A 17,012-nucleotide genomic window follows, 5' to 3' on the forward strand; every position below is an offset into this window, starting at 1 on the left:
ATTGCTAGCTCAGAACTTTTGCTTGTTATTAGAACAATTTAGCAGAGTCCATAAGTCTTCCATATAGAAATTATTCAAAATTGCATATATCCAGACCTCAGTAATTTAGAAATGGCAGAATTTTCTAATGCATATGCTGGGAATTAATAAATTCCAGAAGGGATAGCAAGGGCACTTTCTCCAATCAGGTCTCTTGTTAGAAATTCAGAAATATCCATTTACATAAAACCAATGTACTGCAACCACAGCAGAACTGTTAAACTATTACTCAGTATGCTAATCTGATAGTGACCCAATTAGTACTTGAAGACAGGTGTTTGAACAACATTTTTGGAATGTTTTGTTAATAAAATTATAAACTTTTTTTTTAAAAAAGGTCTACATTCAGACCTCATTGTTTCAGCAATATTTCCCTAATTAATCCAAATCAATGAAGTAGTACCATGTAACAAAGTGAAGATTTTATATAACATCTCTTGGCATTTTAACGTGCATAAGTAACAAATACATTCACCTGTTATTTGCATTTTTACATCTTTTATTCAAAGTAGTTGTATATTCACGAATTCATTTTATCCTCATGAGTACCAGATATCACAAGTTCTATTTTATAGGTAAGAAAATTGAGAATTGAAGTTACTTCTCAAGGATATACAATGATACAAGAGTCAAGAGTTGACCCTGGATTTCCTGACTTTCAATCAAAATCCTTCCCATTTTAATAAGTTGGAAGTATTTCATATCAAGAAATTTATTCATTCATTAAATTATTGAGTACCTACTACACACCAAAAATTTCTAAGCACTGTGTACACAGTAATGAATAGGACAGAATCCCTGGCCCCATGAAGCCTGGTGTCTAGGACAGTGGTTTTCATACTGTAGACTGTAAGCCACTATTGGGTCATGAAATCTAGTATCTTTGGCCAGTGTTTTTTAAAAGAAAGAAATAGAAAATCTTAGAATGCATTACATGTAATAAAGGTAAGGCATGAAAGGTAAGTCATGAAGAGTTATATGTATATGTGTACCAGGTCTGGGTAAAATGTATTTATTTCTATAGATCACAATCAAAGATGTTTAAAGGCCAGTGGTCTATAGAATTTAGTTCTGTGTATGAACATGTTACTGACCCACTTTGGTAGGAATTGAAGCAATTATTTAATATCTTAGTATCTGTTTCCTCTATTGTATATTCAGTTCAATTTATATCCATTTCCCTCCTAAATACTAGGAAGTATGTTGCTTTAGAAATCAAGAACATTCCTTAAACTGCTCTGAGTTCATTAGATAAAGCATATGTTTTTCTTGGGTTGTACACGATTTATGTTCTTCCAGTGAGTATAATGTTAGCACTTTATTTCATTGGTCGATTGTTAATATTGCTGCTGGTTTGCTGACTTTCTCTTCAGAGGTAAAAACAACCCACTGTAGAGATGAGAGTAAGCTAATACGGAAATAGGGTTATCTCGTTTCCTCCACTTTATCTATTCCTGTATAACAAATGTCTCCATAACTTAAAGGCTTAAAACAATACCTCTTTTTATTATTATCTCTCACAGTTTACAAGTCAGGAATTCAGACAGGGCTTGGTTCACCTGCTCCATGAGGCTGAGGTTCTTCCATGGTTTTAAGCAGAGACGGAGCTGATCTGGAAGAGCCATGATGCTTTCACTCTTATTCCTGGCATCCTGGCAGGAAGCCTGTCCATGCTGGCTCCTAAAGAGCATATTCCATGAAAAAAGGAAGTAAAACCTGGCTTGGCCAGGAAACTGGTATAGCATAATTGGTACCATACTTACTTATCAAAGCTCAGATTCAAAGGGAGGTGCATAGACCCCACCTCTCAAAGAGTCTGTGACCATTTTAATTATGCCACACTTTCCAAATCCCCAATTAATCCAGTACTGCATCTTATCAAGAATTACAGTGACTTGACACAATCCTGTAGATACCAAGAAGTCACCCCAACTGGAAAGTACAACCGTATCAATTCCAAGTTAGTTCTCTGGCAAGAAAGTAGGAGAAATACCACATTACTTTGGAACCTAGGAGAGCCTCCTGATGGCAGCCAAGGTGGTTGATAGCAGAAAGAGTATTGGTATTGAATTTTTAAAGCTGACTGGTTGCTCCAAAAAAACTGGAAAAGCATGACCAAACTCAGTAGCAGACATGAAAGAATGAACATGGTTAACAACATCTTGGAAAACTGAAAAGTTTTACATATTGCTATGTGTAAGAGTACAATTAAAGTTGTGCCTAATTAACTGTAGATAGTAGAAGAGTAAAAAAAAAAAATGAAACCTTAATTTTTCTCCATTAAGAATACCCATGGATCAATGATTCCCAGATATTTGTGTATGAAAAATAACTCCTTTGAAATGGAGATGCCCTGGTCCCACCCGTAGATATTCTGATTCATGTGGTCTGGGGCAAAGGCCAGAAATCTGGCTTATAACAGATACCCCAGTTGTTTCAATAGAAGTGGTCCAAGGGAAATATTTTGAGAACCTCTACCCAAACCATCCTTGTCTACTTCATCCACTGATAGTGCAGTCAGTGCAGGGAGGTTCTCTAGCCCATCAAGAGGAAGCAGGGTTTCAGAGACAGAGTGGCATTCTGAATTTCCACCCTTTGCTTCATAATGCCAATGGCCATATCCCCATGCAGTGATTTCCCAGGCTCCCTCTGGAACTTTCAGGGAAGGCATTTCCAGCATAGAAGAACCTGGCCACTCAGAAAACATTTACTAAAAGTGGGCATGCTCTTTCTAATGGCAATATAACTCAGAGACCTTGAAATCCTAAACTCGTACTTTTAATTCTACTCCCACACCCACACACATAAGCAAATATCCTTTGTGTCTGGATGAAAAAGAGGTCATTTTTATTCTCTTCTGCTCTAGAAGCAAAAGTGATTCCCAGAGCTAGTTCCTAAGGACAGGCAATCAATAACATATGTTGGGAATGTAAGTAGAACTGCATAATATTTAAAGAGAAAAGCTGGAAGTACACACGAAGTTACATAGCATAAAACCCTATAGCAGTCATGCAGGTGAGAATATTGACACTAATATGATTTTGTATCAGCATAGACTGTGGAGAGAGAGGTGAAAAATGAAGTGTGCCCCATAGTCTTCAGACCTATTATGTACCCAGACTCGGTCCTACAAGGATTTGTGTCTCTTGCTCATGGCAATCGTTCAGATGTATGTATGTCATTATCATGAAAATCAGTCCAGAAACTTCAACTACGTAATGATGCCCAGATTTTGGTTCCCAAGGAGTTGTAGGGATATGGAGATTGATTTTCTCTGCCAAGAAAGTCACTTGTTTAGGTGGTAATGTGTGAGCCGTTCAATTAATACAATTACTTATTATCATAAAGTTTCTTCACATTATAAAAAGAAAGTGATGGTATAAAAAGATTAAGTGAACACTCTTCTAGAGTCATGGCATCATTTTCCACACAGCTACAACCACAGAAAGCAAGCACATGAGACCAGACTTTGGCCTAGTTAAAAAGGGGCAATGGCCTAGTTAACAGGGGGCAAGCCATTGTTGAAGTCTAAATATGACTTTATAAAATAAAAGCATAACACGTAATGCCCAAGCTTCTTCTCTACAGTTCAACTCCCGAAAAACAGCATCATGTGCCTGTACTCTAAGTTCAGGGAGCCCCACATGACACTATGTACTAGCCTGACCAGGAAAAGTAGCAAAGTATTTAGCAATACAGACTGAATTGATGGTCTTTCTTGCCACAGGTATCTCATACACATAAATCTTCAATGGGCAGTGCAGGAAGAACTAGAGTATTCAGCAAGTCAAGCCAGCTGCTTTCATGGAGAATATACCCAAAGCATCCAAACCAGATAAATGTTAATCTATTTTTCCCTTTAGAAATTTCACAGAAAAGAGGCCAGGCACAGTGACTCATGCCTGTAGTCCCAGCACTTTGGAAGGCCGAGGCAGGTGGATCACCTGAGGTCAGCAGTTCGAGACCAGCGTGGCCAATATGGCGAAACCCCATCTCTACTAAAAAAATACAAAAATTAGCCAGGCATGGTGGAGCGCACCTGTAATCCCAGCTACTCATGAGGCTGAGACAGGAGAATTGCTTGAACCCAGGAGGTGGAGGCTGCAGTGAGCCGAGATCATGCCACTGCACTCCAGCCTGGGAGACAGCAAGACTCCATTGCCCTCCACAAAAAAAAAAAAAAAAACAAAAAAAACAAAAAAAAAACCGTCCACAGAAAAGATAACTATTGGGTACTGGGCTTATTTCATCACTTGAAATCTGTATAGCAAACCCCTGTGACATGCTTTTACCTATGTAACAGACATGTACCCCCAAACCTAAAATAAAAGTTAAAAAAAGAAAGTCCACAGCACTCCTGAGAATCTCATTCCATCCCCTTTTTCTCCCTTTGTCATTGTCAATGGAAGAATAGAGTCTCTAGCTACAATAGGTAACTCTACATGTATTAGGGAATTGATGTTTAGTTCCTCTTTCTTCTGTTTAACACTGTCATTGTGTTTGTCTCACAACTGCTTTTTTCCATCCCTTCAATCATTTTCTCTTTATCTCTAATATGTTGCTAGGTTTTCCCCAAGTAAATATAGCCCACCTTCTATAATAACAGTGACCACAAGTGTCAGAGCTGGGAGGGCCACTTTGGAACATTTATTCTAATAATCACATTTCTAGATGAGAAAACTAGGGCCCTATCTACTAGATACTTTAGGAATCTGGTAACTGGAGATACTTTAGGAATTTGGTAACTGCTGTATTTTGGTATACAGCAGTTATAAAAGCTGCTGTATGGCTCCTCTGGCCTCCCTGGATTTGCTGCCTCAGCTCAGTTACAAAATTCAGTTCATAGACTATTCTGACAATGAGAATGTTAGCATCTGCAAATTCAATGTTTTTTTTGTTTGTTTTTTGTTTTTTTTTTAAGTTAAAAGCTTACTTTTCAGCTCTATACCTGATGGCATCTCGTTCTATCAGCCTGGGTACAGACTTGTTCATGTAGTCTCATAATGTTCATGGAGTCCCATAATGACACTACGTAGTAACCTGGCCAAGCAAGTTAGGTTTGAATTTGGTAGAGGAAGGTGAATAAAGGTGAAAATAAGAGGAGAGCAGAGAGGAAGTAGATCATGTAGGTCATTATAAGGATATTTGCTCTTTGATTGAAAGAAATGAGAAAGCACTAGAAGGGTTTCATCAGAGTTGTGGTATGACCTGACTTTAAAAGCATAAATTTTGGCTGTGTGGGCAAAATAAAAGGGAGCAGTCAAAGAGATCATTTAGGAGGCATAGTCCAAATGATGGTGGTTTAGACCAGAGTGAGAGACAGCAGTAGAAGCTAATAAAGTGTTCTGATACTGTACATAATTTAATGGTGACACTAACAGTGTTAGTTCCACTAGAAAGGAGACTAAAACTAATTTTACTAGAGTTTAACACTTTTGGTTTAGACTTTTGTCCCTAGGCATAGGAGCACATGCAACTCATATTAGTTATCTGAGCCTCAGGGTGAATACGTTTCTGATCCTTGTTTGAAAACATATTTTGATAGAAAAGAGGAAAAACCAGTGATGTTGGCCAACTAAGATAGTGAAAAGAATGCAGAATTGGTAGAAAAGCACAGAAAAATGAACCTTTTCATTTATCAATATTTATTGGGCATCCCTCTTCATACTTTTTGAGGGAAGGAGAAGAGAGCAAATTTTTATTTTATTTTATTTTATTTTTTGAGATGGAATCTCACTCTGTCCCCCAGGCTGGAGTGCAGTGGCAAAATCTCGGCTCACTACAAGCTCTGCCTCCCGGGTTCACTCCATTCTCCTGCCTCAGCCTCCAAGTATCTGAGACTACAGGCGCCCACAACCATGCCCGGCTAATTTTTTGTACTTTTAGTAAAGATGGGGTTTCACCATGTTAGCCAGGATGGTCTCGATCTCCTGACCTCGTGATCCACCCGCCTCATCCTCCCAAAGTGCTGGGATTACAGGCATGAGTCACTGTGCCTGGCCAAGAACATATTTTAAAGTGACATGATATGGCAAAAATGGAGGGAAGTATTTAGTTGAAGACTGATGGTTTGAATGTTTCCTCCAAATTTCATGTGTTGGAAACTTAATCTCCAAATTCGTATCCTGATTGGAGGTGGTGTCTTTGGAAGGTAATTAGGATTAAACAAGGTGATCAGGGTGGGGCCCCCATGGTGGGACTGATGGCTGTAACAGGAGACAAAGAGAGACCTGAACTAGATACTTACTCTATCTCACCATGTGATGCCTCTCACCATGTCCTGAGACAGCAGGAAGGCACTCACCAGATGCCCAGTGCCATGCCCTTGGACTTTCCAGCCTTCAGAACTATGAGCTAAATAAATGTTTATTCTTTATAAATTATCTAGTAAGTGATATTCTGTCACAGAAACAGAAAATGGACTAAGACCAAGTGCTATTTCTGTTGGTAAGGTAATGGGTCATTAAAAAGGGTCATGACATATCTTCTTTTTCCATAAATCTTGTCTCACAAGAAAAGAATCATTGAATGAAGAAGTCATTACTTTCATACAGTTCTACCTCTCCATTTGGAAACTAAATCTTGGATTTGCAGATTTTTATCCTATAGCATAATGAATATGATGATCTTAAATCTACTGTTAACAATTTAAAACCATTACTTGGGTCATAAAGAGAAAGCAGTCACTGAGAATTCAGTCTATATTTTTTTTCTTTTTTCTTTTTTTTTTGAAATGGAGTCTCGCTCTGTTGCCCAGGCTGGAGTGCAGTGGCACAATCTCAGCTCACTGCAAGCTCCGCCTCCCAGGTTCACACCATTCTCCTGCCTCAGCCTCCCAAATAGCTGGGACTACAGGCGCCCACCACCACGCCCGGCTAATTTTTTGTATTTTCAGTAGAGACGGGGTTTCACCGTGTTAGCCAGGATGGTCTCCATCTCCTGACCTCGTGATCCACCTGCCTCGGCCTCCAGAAGTGCTGGGATTACAGGAATGAACCACCACGCCCGGCCTCTTTTTTTTTTTTTTTGAAGAGACCTTTTTTGACAGACAGGGTCTCATTCTGTCACCCAGGCTGCAGTGCAGTGACATGATCCTAGCTCACTGAAGCCTCAAACTCCTCAGCTCAAGTGATCTTCCCACCTCAGCACCTGAGGCACATGCCATCCTGCCCACCTAAATTTTTTTAGACATGGGGTCTTGCCCAGACTGGTCTCAAACTCCTGACTGGCCTCAAATGATCCTCCTACTTTGGCCTCCCAAGTTGCAGAGATTACAGGCCCAACCCACTGCACTAGGCCCAGTCTATATTTCTTAATAATGAATTATTTGCCTTCCACTGTGAAATCTCTGACACAACCAGAATACAAAGCCAATGGGTAGTAGTCGTGTCATCATCTGCCCAGATAACATCTATTAATCAATTACCAGATACAGTTCTCCTGAAATGGAACCAACGGACCCTAGCACAAGTAAAATTAAGATGATGAGTAAGAAAACAGATTCAATGACAAAGCAGGACACAAGAAAACAAACAGCTGGTGGAAACTGGATTTCACAACCATAATAGTAAAATATCTAAACAAACAGACTTCCTGGGAAAAAATTATTTGGGGTCATCAGAAGCAAGGAAATGGAACAGATGAAGCAAACTGGAATGCCTGTTCTGTTGAAATGTTTATTTTTTTTTCTGAGACTGATGCAAAGTAGCACTGCTAAAGTAATACTGATTCTCAGCAACCAGTCTCAGCCACGAAATTGACTAACAGACTTGGCATCCATAAAAATCTATTAAATAAATACATTTAGCATTGATTGAGGGTCTAATTACCTGAAAAAATACAATAATTTTCTCCAAAGTCTGCCTAGCCCATGCATTACTGGTGGAAGAGAAGTGGATTTCACGGAGCAAGACAAAGCTGCCACTTGGTTACACTGATCTTCAATGTTTCACCAGTTTGTAAAGCAAAATATGCCTTTTGATAGCAGTGAATTACCCTTTTGTGATCAATAGTGGAATTTATAAGGTCCTTTTCCATTTGCCTTAAATTTTCACTTTGAATGGCAAAAGCACACCTTATCCTAGAGGATCCAATAGTTGCTACTTACCCCAAGTCCCAGGAAAGCCAGAAATAAGGCTACATGCCTCTTATGTCTGGTAGAAAGGATGATTATAGAAATCTGCTTAACCACACTTAAGAGAATGGGCTAAACTTATGCCATTAAAAATCCCATGAGTATTTCATCAGAATAATAGAAAAAGCTCCTCACAAACATACACACACAAATGATAGTACTTTGCCCTTCCACCTATTTTACTACCTTGGTGAATAACAGATGGGCTAATATGGGAAGCATATGTAAAATATTTATGAAAAGCAAAGTAATTGAGATAGTAAGCTCAACAAAACAATAATTTTCCTTACTATATTCAACAGCATGTGCAAAAATGAGAACTTTTCTCATAATAAAATGCACCAGCAGAAGCTACCGATGAAGTAATAAAAGAGAAGCAGAAAAATACAAGTTAGAGTTCCCTTCGACAGATTAAAAAGTACTTAGGGGAAAAAGGAGTTGCAGAAAGAGTCTTGTGGGTTTTTGCTGTTGCTATTTCTTGTAAGAAGACTTTGAATTTGTATTATCTTCCTCTCAAAGAGTTTAGACATTCTGACGTAGGTTGCTCCTTTGAATGTCCTATGAAGGGGGTAGATGAAACAAAGCTGTGCTGTTAACTTCCATAATGATGTCCATGGGGTCATAGTAGATGACTATTTTATATTAGAACTTGAGGATTTTCCATGCAGCTATCTTTTGCGACTCTGTCCTTCTTACCTAGGCAAGAGCTACCTAATTTTCAAGAAATTAGAATGCAATAGGCAAGCTGACTATACGAGTACACTCCAAAGAATAGCATTACATCAAGTTCCATAAGAGAACAGGGAACATCAGAGTAGGTTTCAGATACAAACTTAAGAGGGGGTATTTGAATCTCAGGCCTTAGTTCTGCTAGACTTATCCCTGTGACACATTACTCCTCTTCAATCGCTAAAATTGCATTTTTATCCTGCACAGAAATAATACAACTTGATCCTGGAAAAGATAAAGAGATTAGTTAAAATGTCAAAGGCAGCATGCCTGAATGGGGAGCTCACAACCTGAGTCAGTTCTCTTGGCAAGGGTAGTTGATAGTCATTGTCATAATGTGGCTTGAGAAGCAAAAGCCCACCTGTCTCAAAATAAGACTGCCCATAGGCCTCACTTTGCTGGCCATTTCTTTAGTTTAAAAGATTATTTCCTTCTTGAAACTTCCATTGGTTTCCTGATTCTTTGAAATGCAAACATTTATATGATCATTCAGGAAATATTTATAGACAGTCTATTCCATGACCAGCACTAGGGATAAAATAATGAAACAGATAAGTAAAACCCCGGCATATTTTCTAGTCAAGGGTATAGGATGATACACCAAAAATAATAATAAGCAAGAAAAAACTCAGGCAGCAACAACTGGGCTAGGCTGAGTTTCAAAACTGGGTGATGTGACAGTAACTGATTGGCTATTATTTTAAATTAAGTGGGCTGATGACTACCTTTCTGAGGTAACATTTCAGATGTGGATGACAAGGAGGAGCCAGACATGAGTAGATCAGAGGGAAGAGCATTCCTAGAGAGGCAAAGGCTACTGCAAGGGCAGAAAGTTGAGAAATAGACTTGCTGTGTTTGAGAACAAAAGCAAAAAGAAGGAAAGAAAATTTGGAATGAGGTGAACACAAAAAGAGAGACATGGTCCAAATTATGATGGGATTTATAAGCCAGAGTAAAGAGTTAGAGCACACAGGGAAGCCACTGGAAGTGCATATATAGGTGACTTATATTTTAAAATACTCTCACTGCTGTATAGAGAATATATTGCAAAAAAGCAAAAGTGGAAACAGACAGGCCAGTGGCGCAGCTCTTGCAATGATCAGGAGAAACATCATGGTGGGTTGCCCAGGGTGGTAGATGCAAAGAGAACTAGTTAGACATAAATTTAGAGTTGACTGAAACTGATGATAGGTTTGACATGGGGCAAGGTTGAAACAAAAAGGAATGAAACATACATTTTAGATTTTTGGTTTGGGCAATTGGCCAGATGGCAAAACCATTCACTGAGGAAAGGAAAGCTAAATGGAGACGGGTTAGGGAATCAAGAGTTCAGCTTTGGTCACTGATTTTGAAGTGGCTTTTAAACATCCACATGAAGATGTCAAGTAGGCAGTTGGATACAAAAGGCTGCAGAAAAAGCACATATTGAATGACCTAGAGTGCTCGCCTAGGTTTCCAGTAACCTATTTTGAATCTCACTTTGCCTTGTCCTTTCTCTTACCTTACCTACATTTGATGAAGCTGGAATTAGATACAATATATGGAAATAATTTTTCTAATTAAAGTATTTATAAACAATAAAGCCCTCACATTTGGAGTTATGATTATGACCACTTTCCATCAAGTATTTATCTGCCACATACTGTGTTAACAATTTCTTCATTGTAGAGCTTTTAATGGGCTCATATTGTAAAGAAAATTGAACCTGATCCTAATAAGATGAAAAAATATCTCCAAAAGAGTTAGCATGTCGCATGACTCCAGTGTAACTTGAGGTAGCCATACAAACTTGACTTCATAGATTTTCTTACATACCTAGCCAAGTAATCAACATAAAATTGAGGGGCTGTAGATTCCCTAGTGGTGGACCTGCTGATAGACTTCAGTGCCCCAAGTATAGTGAATGCTCCCCCACTGAATGCCATATAATCTCATATTTCATAAATAGTTGCTCCTGTTTAAGGAACTTAATAGGAATTTTGCCTAATATAATGAAAATGTATGGGTCAATTATATATCCACTATCAAGCATGGACATTCAAACATGAAGCCAGTTTATCTGCATGTTTACTTTGAGATATGCTCTTAAAGAATGGGACAGATGGATGGTCAATTTGATCTGAGCTGTGATCAAGTACCCCAGAGGATCAGCTCCTACTGGTCAGAGTATATACAAATAGACAGGCCAAGGAGTTGTATGAGAGATATCTTAAATGTAATGGAACACCATCTCTTTAACCTATTCTCTTGGCTACATGGCTTCATTCCATGGAGAATGGGGCTCCTTGCTTTTGTTCACATTCAGTGCAAAGAAAAAGCATTAAGGGTGAAATATATATAACTTATCTGTACCTAGACTTCTCATGAAATAAAACTTCACCAACAACAAGTTAATAGCTAAGAATTATATCTAAGAAAACTGAGTGCCATAAAAAGAATGAATATAAATCCATACTATATAATATGGCTGGGAAGTACTGTAGTTTCCTATGACTGGCATAAGGAATTAGCACAAACTGGGTGTCTTAAAACAATGCAAATTTATTCTCTCACAGTTATGGAGGCTACAAGTGTGAAAGGAAAGCATCATCAGGGCCATACCATAACACTGTTGTCACTATTTGTCATTAACAAGGGCACCATCCATTTGGAATATCTTTTCTGAGACCTGTTATGAAATTGAAGCTCTTAGCAACCCAGCCCTTACTAGTGTTTTTACTGAAGTTATCCACTTGAACAATGAAAATATATCAAACCATTCTCTAAGGCAGTGGAGTTCACAGATGACTCACGGACTATATAAGGCTCATCCCTGTATAGATAGAACAAAACTAATTAAGGTACTGAAAACGGTAAATAATTTAGTAACCTATAAAAATTACAGTGAGCTTTTGATTTTACACATTGTATTTTAATCAGTTTATAGATTACCAAAGCTAATTTTCAACTTGCAAGTGACTTCCTTCAACAATGATTATATTTATAAATTCTCCGCCAAGAGGTATAACATTAGTGGAGGTATGTTCCAGGCTGCAAACTAATTTTGAGCATAACATATTTAGAAATTGACCTACAATAGCATTTTAACCATTTAGCATTTTCCAAAGCTAAATTAAAATGAGTTTTTAATTTAATTTTATTTTTTCACATTTTTTATTTCCATGGGTTTTTGGGGAATAGATGGTATTTGGTTACATGAATAAGTTCTTTAGTGGTGATCTGTGATATTTTGGTGCACCCATCACCTGGATAGTATATACTGAACCCCAACTTGTAGTCTTCTATCCCTCACCTCCTTCCCACCCTTTCCCCCTGAGTCCCCAAAGTCCGTTGTATCCTTCATGCCACCATTTTTGTGTCCCACTTGACTAACTTTTCTGTCCCACTTTGTTTTCCAGCCTCTGCAAGCATGTATGTGCCAACGGTGTGCAATGGGCGGGAAGTCCTCGACTCCACCACCTCATCTCTGTGATTGTGAATTGCAGTTCAGTTCTTGTGTTTTTAGACTGTTAGACAAAAGTGCTCATGTGCAGCTCCAGAATATGGAAACAGAGCAAGAGAAAAACTTTAGTACCTTTTTTTAGAAACAGTACGATAAATTATTTTTGAGGACTGTATATAGTGATGTGCTAGAACTTTCTAGGCTGATTCTAGTGCCCCTATTATTAACAATTCCCCCACAACATGGAAATAACCATTGTTTACAGAGCTAAGCATTGGTGACAGGGTCTGACAGGGTCAGTCTACTAAAAAAAAAAAAAAAAAATTCGGTGGCAATATTACGTAACTTTTTTTCCTATGAAGTTTTTTGTAGGTCCTTGTTGTAACTAATTTAGGATGAGTTTCTATGTTGTATATTAAAGTTACATTATGTGTAACATTGATTTTCTCAGCACAAAATAAAAAGCATCTGTATTAATGTAAAGATACTGAGAATAAAACCTTCAAGGTTTTCCAGCATGGTGGATAATGGTTTGTTCTTTTTGAATAACTCAAGGTAATTTGAATGACTTCAAATCATTTCCACATTTAATTTTAGAAGAAACTGTCTGACTGTGTTTCTGTTCACATCTATACATACTTCAAACTCAAGTTGTTACCCTGCTGAAGAGTTGTGTGCAGGGTCAGACTTCTCTGTGGTCCACAATGATCAGAAATTGACTGGTAGCAACACCATATATATTAGACCATTTCAGCAACAATACACATTTTGATCTTCTAAAGCCACATCTGTGGGGTAGCCAAGAATTGCCCAGATAGAGATACGAGACAACAAGAGAGTTGCTATGTTCAGAATATAGAGACTGTGGCTGCCAGGGAAGATTTGATGGCTCTCATTTCCAAAAACAACCTTAATTACTATGAAATTGGCATTGTATCTCCTCATTCCATTAGAAAATCACTCTCACCATTCACTGCTGAATGAGGCAATAAAATGCAGGATATCTTATTTTCCAGTTTTTCAGTAGCCATGCTCAGGCACATCAGCTTGTTACTAACCTTGAATATTTTACTAACCTAAGTAAGGGAGTGAACAGGGAAAACACGGATAAGCTAAAACTGGCTTATTCTTACTAAATAGTGTCCTATTTTTATCAACCTTTTACTCACAAATCATTTATGAATGTAGGAAAATTTGCTGAGAATCTATGTGTTAGATTCTGTGCTGGGGCCACGGCTAAGGAGTGCTTTAGTTTCCTATGGCTGGTATAAGGAATTAGCACAAACTGGGTTTCTTAAAATAATAGAAATTTATTCTTGCATAGTTACGGAGGCTGAAAGTCTGAAAGGGAAGTGTCAGCATCAGCAGGGTCACACTCTCTCAGAGGCTCTAGTGGAGAATTCACTCCATGCCTCTTCTAGTTTCTGGTGGTTGCCGGCTTCCTTGGCTTGTGGCCATATCACTCCATATCACTCCAATCTCTGCCTCCATCATCACATCATCTTCTCCTCTGTGTCAGTTTTGTCCCCCGTGTGTCTTACAAGGACACTAGTCATTTGATTTAGGGCCAATCTAGGTAGATACTATAGGATGAGTTCATCACAGGATACTTAATTATATCTGCACAGGCCCTTTTTTCAAGTAAATTAACATTCTCAAGTTCCAGGGATTAAGATGTGGACATATCCTTTTAGGGGCCACTTTTTATCCCACAACAGAAAAAAAAATGAGTAAGTTGTAGTGCCTGCCTCTAAGAAGCTTAAAGACTGGAAAATATTATGATGAGAGGACGTTTGTGACCCAAAGAAGACAGTGAGAGGAAAGATGAGGAGAATCAGGATATGAAGTATCCACAGGCTAAACAGTCAAGGCCTGAATAATCAAACATAATTATACTATTTTAAAATGCCTGAAAATAAGTAACAGGTACACAAAAAGCCAACAGGACTGGCTTTGAAGGAAATAAAGGAGTCAGATGTTAGAAATTCTTCTCTTTCTTCTGGATGCATTTGAATCAGCAACCTAATCAAGCAATCCAAACTCACCAGATGCTCAAAACAATAGTGTTCACCAGTGTCTAATTTCCATATTCAAATAAGAACCTGGAATCTGGGGAGGGGGGCTTAGATTGGATAATAGATTCAACAGCACTAAATGACAAAAATGAATTCTGCTGTGACTGAAACTGACAGGAGTGCTAGATAAGTGTGTTAAGAATGAGCATCTGCTCAGGATAAAGGCTGAGGCAAGGCTGATGGGAGAGAAAATAAACTCAGTCCTCTGATGGAATGTGACAGTCTGAAGAAGGCAATATCAGATGGGTTGTGCAGAGACATGGCTGATGCCTCAGACAATCAAACTGATTATGTATCTTTTCAAACAAGACAATTAGATTTGTATACAAGTTTCAGAAAACTCTGTTTTTGAGAGGGCTGGGTTTTGATCTATGCACACTATATTTCATGCCCTGAAAATATAATTTCATGCATTAACTGACAGCTCTTGTCATTTTCCTTTGCCTTGCCACAAGCTTTATTTCCAATTGGAAGTGCATCATCTAACATGTGATCTTTGGAAATATTTTTCAAAATATTCAACATATGTACAAAAAATAGCAGCTATGAAATCTTTTACATAAGCTATTTCAAGCAAATAGGTTTTTGGTTGATTTTTTTGCTCCAGTAACATTTCATCAGTTCACAATATAAAACTGGTTGAGCCAGTCCATCTTTGCAAAAAACTTCCTGAATTTAAGAAACCCAAGCAAAATGATATATCCCACTCATTAAAAAAAATATCAAGGTGACATCAGCAATATGGCAGAATAGGAAGCTCCTGCCTCTCCCTCTACCCACGAATCCACCAAAAAAAAAAAAAAAAAAAAAAAAAAAAAAAACCATCTATTCACAGATCAATTCCCTCTGAGAGAAAGTTAGATACCAGTTGAGAGACTTCTACCCACCAGGCAACTGAGAAAACACCCACATCAAACGAGTAGGAAAAGCTGAAGCACACTCAGACACAGACTCTCCCCAGGCACTGAGCCATAAAATCTTGAACGGAATCCCCAACACCCAGCTTCTCCCTGTGGAGAGGAGGATTTGGACCCACATATAACATCCTAACTCTAAGATTTTCCTTGGTTTGACACTAAATTCACCAATTCTGGGAGCAGAAGGGATTAGACATAAGAGTCTCACTAGACCACAGTGAAAAAGCATCGGTGTTACTCAAGCAGGCAAGCACGTCCAATGGCTTCATGCCCCAGGAGAGGTGCAGAAAAGAGGCTTAAAAAATGTAGCCCTTTGTCTCCCTAGAAGGGACACATTCTCCCAGTGTTTACTTGGCAGTCTGACTTGTAACTAACTTGCTTCAGGGAGTTAAAGGAACAAATAGCTCACTGGCAGTCTGAGAAGCAGGCCAGTATTTCTTCAGTTTTCCCCTCAGTTCACACCAGCAATAACTCCAGGTCTATTCATCTATCCTGGAAGGAATTTGTTCACACACTGAGCACCCCAACTTTTACAGATTTCACCCAAGGGACTGCATCCTAAACCTTCCAGCTCTGGGAGCAGCGGGGATTGGCTTATATGTCTCTGTGGACCACAGGAAAAAGGCAGTGTTTTATAAAAGTATGCAAGCATTTCCAGAGTCTTGGTCTCACAGGAGCAGTGCAGAGAATGGGGCTTAAATTCAGCCCTGTTTCTCTCAAGAAACAGTTTATAGCATACTTTTCCAGTGGCTAGCTGGCAGCTTGGCTTCCAACTAACTTGCATCAGGGAGTTAAGGAGGCAGATAAATATTAACCCATCACCAGACTGAGAAGCACACTGGCTCTTCTGGCACCTTCTCTCCAAGTTCACCACAGTGTTAACTCCAGTTCTATTAATTTTTCCTGGAAGGAGCTTGTCCATACATTGAGTGTCCCACTTTTATAGCTTCTATCCAAGGTACTGCATCCTAAACATCTTACCTCTGGGAACAGAGGGTACTAAGTATATGTGAGTCTACCTAGACCAAAGAAAAAACTGGCAATTTTATATACATGTGTAAGCACTTACAGGGGCTTCATTCTCTAGAAGCAATGCAGAGAAGGGGCTCTAAATATGCAGGTCTTTATTTCTTCCTGGAAGGGGTTTATGTCTTTCATTGAGTGCCCCAGCTTTTACAGCTACCACCCAAAGGACTCCATTCTAAACCTCTTAGCTGCGGAAGAAAAGGGACCAGGCATATTCAAGATTCCATAGATCACAGAATAAAGAAGTGTTTTTAAGTGAGCATGCAAATACTTTCAGGGGCTACATCCCCTTGGAGCAATGCAGAAAAGGGTGAGAACATACAGCTTCCATTTTCTCTTCAGAAGGGGCTTATCGTACACAGTGACAGTGGCCACTTAATGGCCTGACTTCTAATGAACTTGCATTGGGGAGTTAACAGGGAAAAAAAACACAACAGCCCTCAGCAACAACTAGAGTCAAAGCTTGAAACTTCATATGCCTTTCTTCTGGCTCACCCAGTAATAAATCCAGGTCTACTCATTCTTCTTGGAAGGAGTTTGGTCATGCACCAAGTGCCACAACTTCTATATCCCACTCAAGTTACTGTCTCCTTAATGATCCAGCTCTAGGAGCCAATGGGGATTTGCATTTATGAGTGGTCCTAAACCAC

At 38.8% G+C, this 17,012-nt stretch overlaps 1 protein-coding gene across 4 annotated transcripts in view; it reads left to right on the plus strand.

Moving 5' to 3' along the window:
• Positions 1–12,656, plus strand: part of GRM3 (glutamate metabotropic receptor 3) — a 223,224-nt gene extending 210,568 nt beyond the window's left edge. For 2 of the 4 annotated variants that reach the window (XM_010370628.1, XM_010370629.1), the window contains one exon: positions 12,301–12,656. In XM_010370628.1, coding sequence (XP_010368930.1) covers positions 12,301–12,374 — 74 coding nt within the window. In that variant the 3' untranslated portion in view covers positions 12,375–12,656. The remainder of the gene's footprint in view (positions 1–12,300) is intronic. The other 2 variants (XM_010370630.1, XM_030933193.1) reach the window with 2 other exon arrangements.
• The last annotated feature ends 4,356 nt before the right edge of the window (positions 12,657–17,012 follow it).

This window comes from Rhinopithecus roxellana, chromosome 6 (assembly GCF_007565055.1).
Source record: "Rhinopithecus roxellana isolate Shanxi Qingling chromosome 6, ASM756505v1, whole genome shotgun sequence".
NCBI classification, from domain to species: domain Eukaryota; kingdom Metazoa; phylum Chordata; class Mammalia; order Primates; family Cercopithecidae; genus Rhinopithecus; species Rhinopithecus roxellana.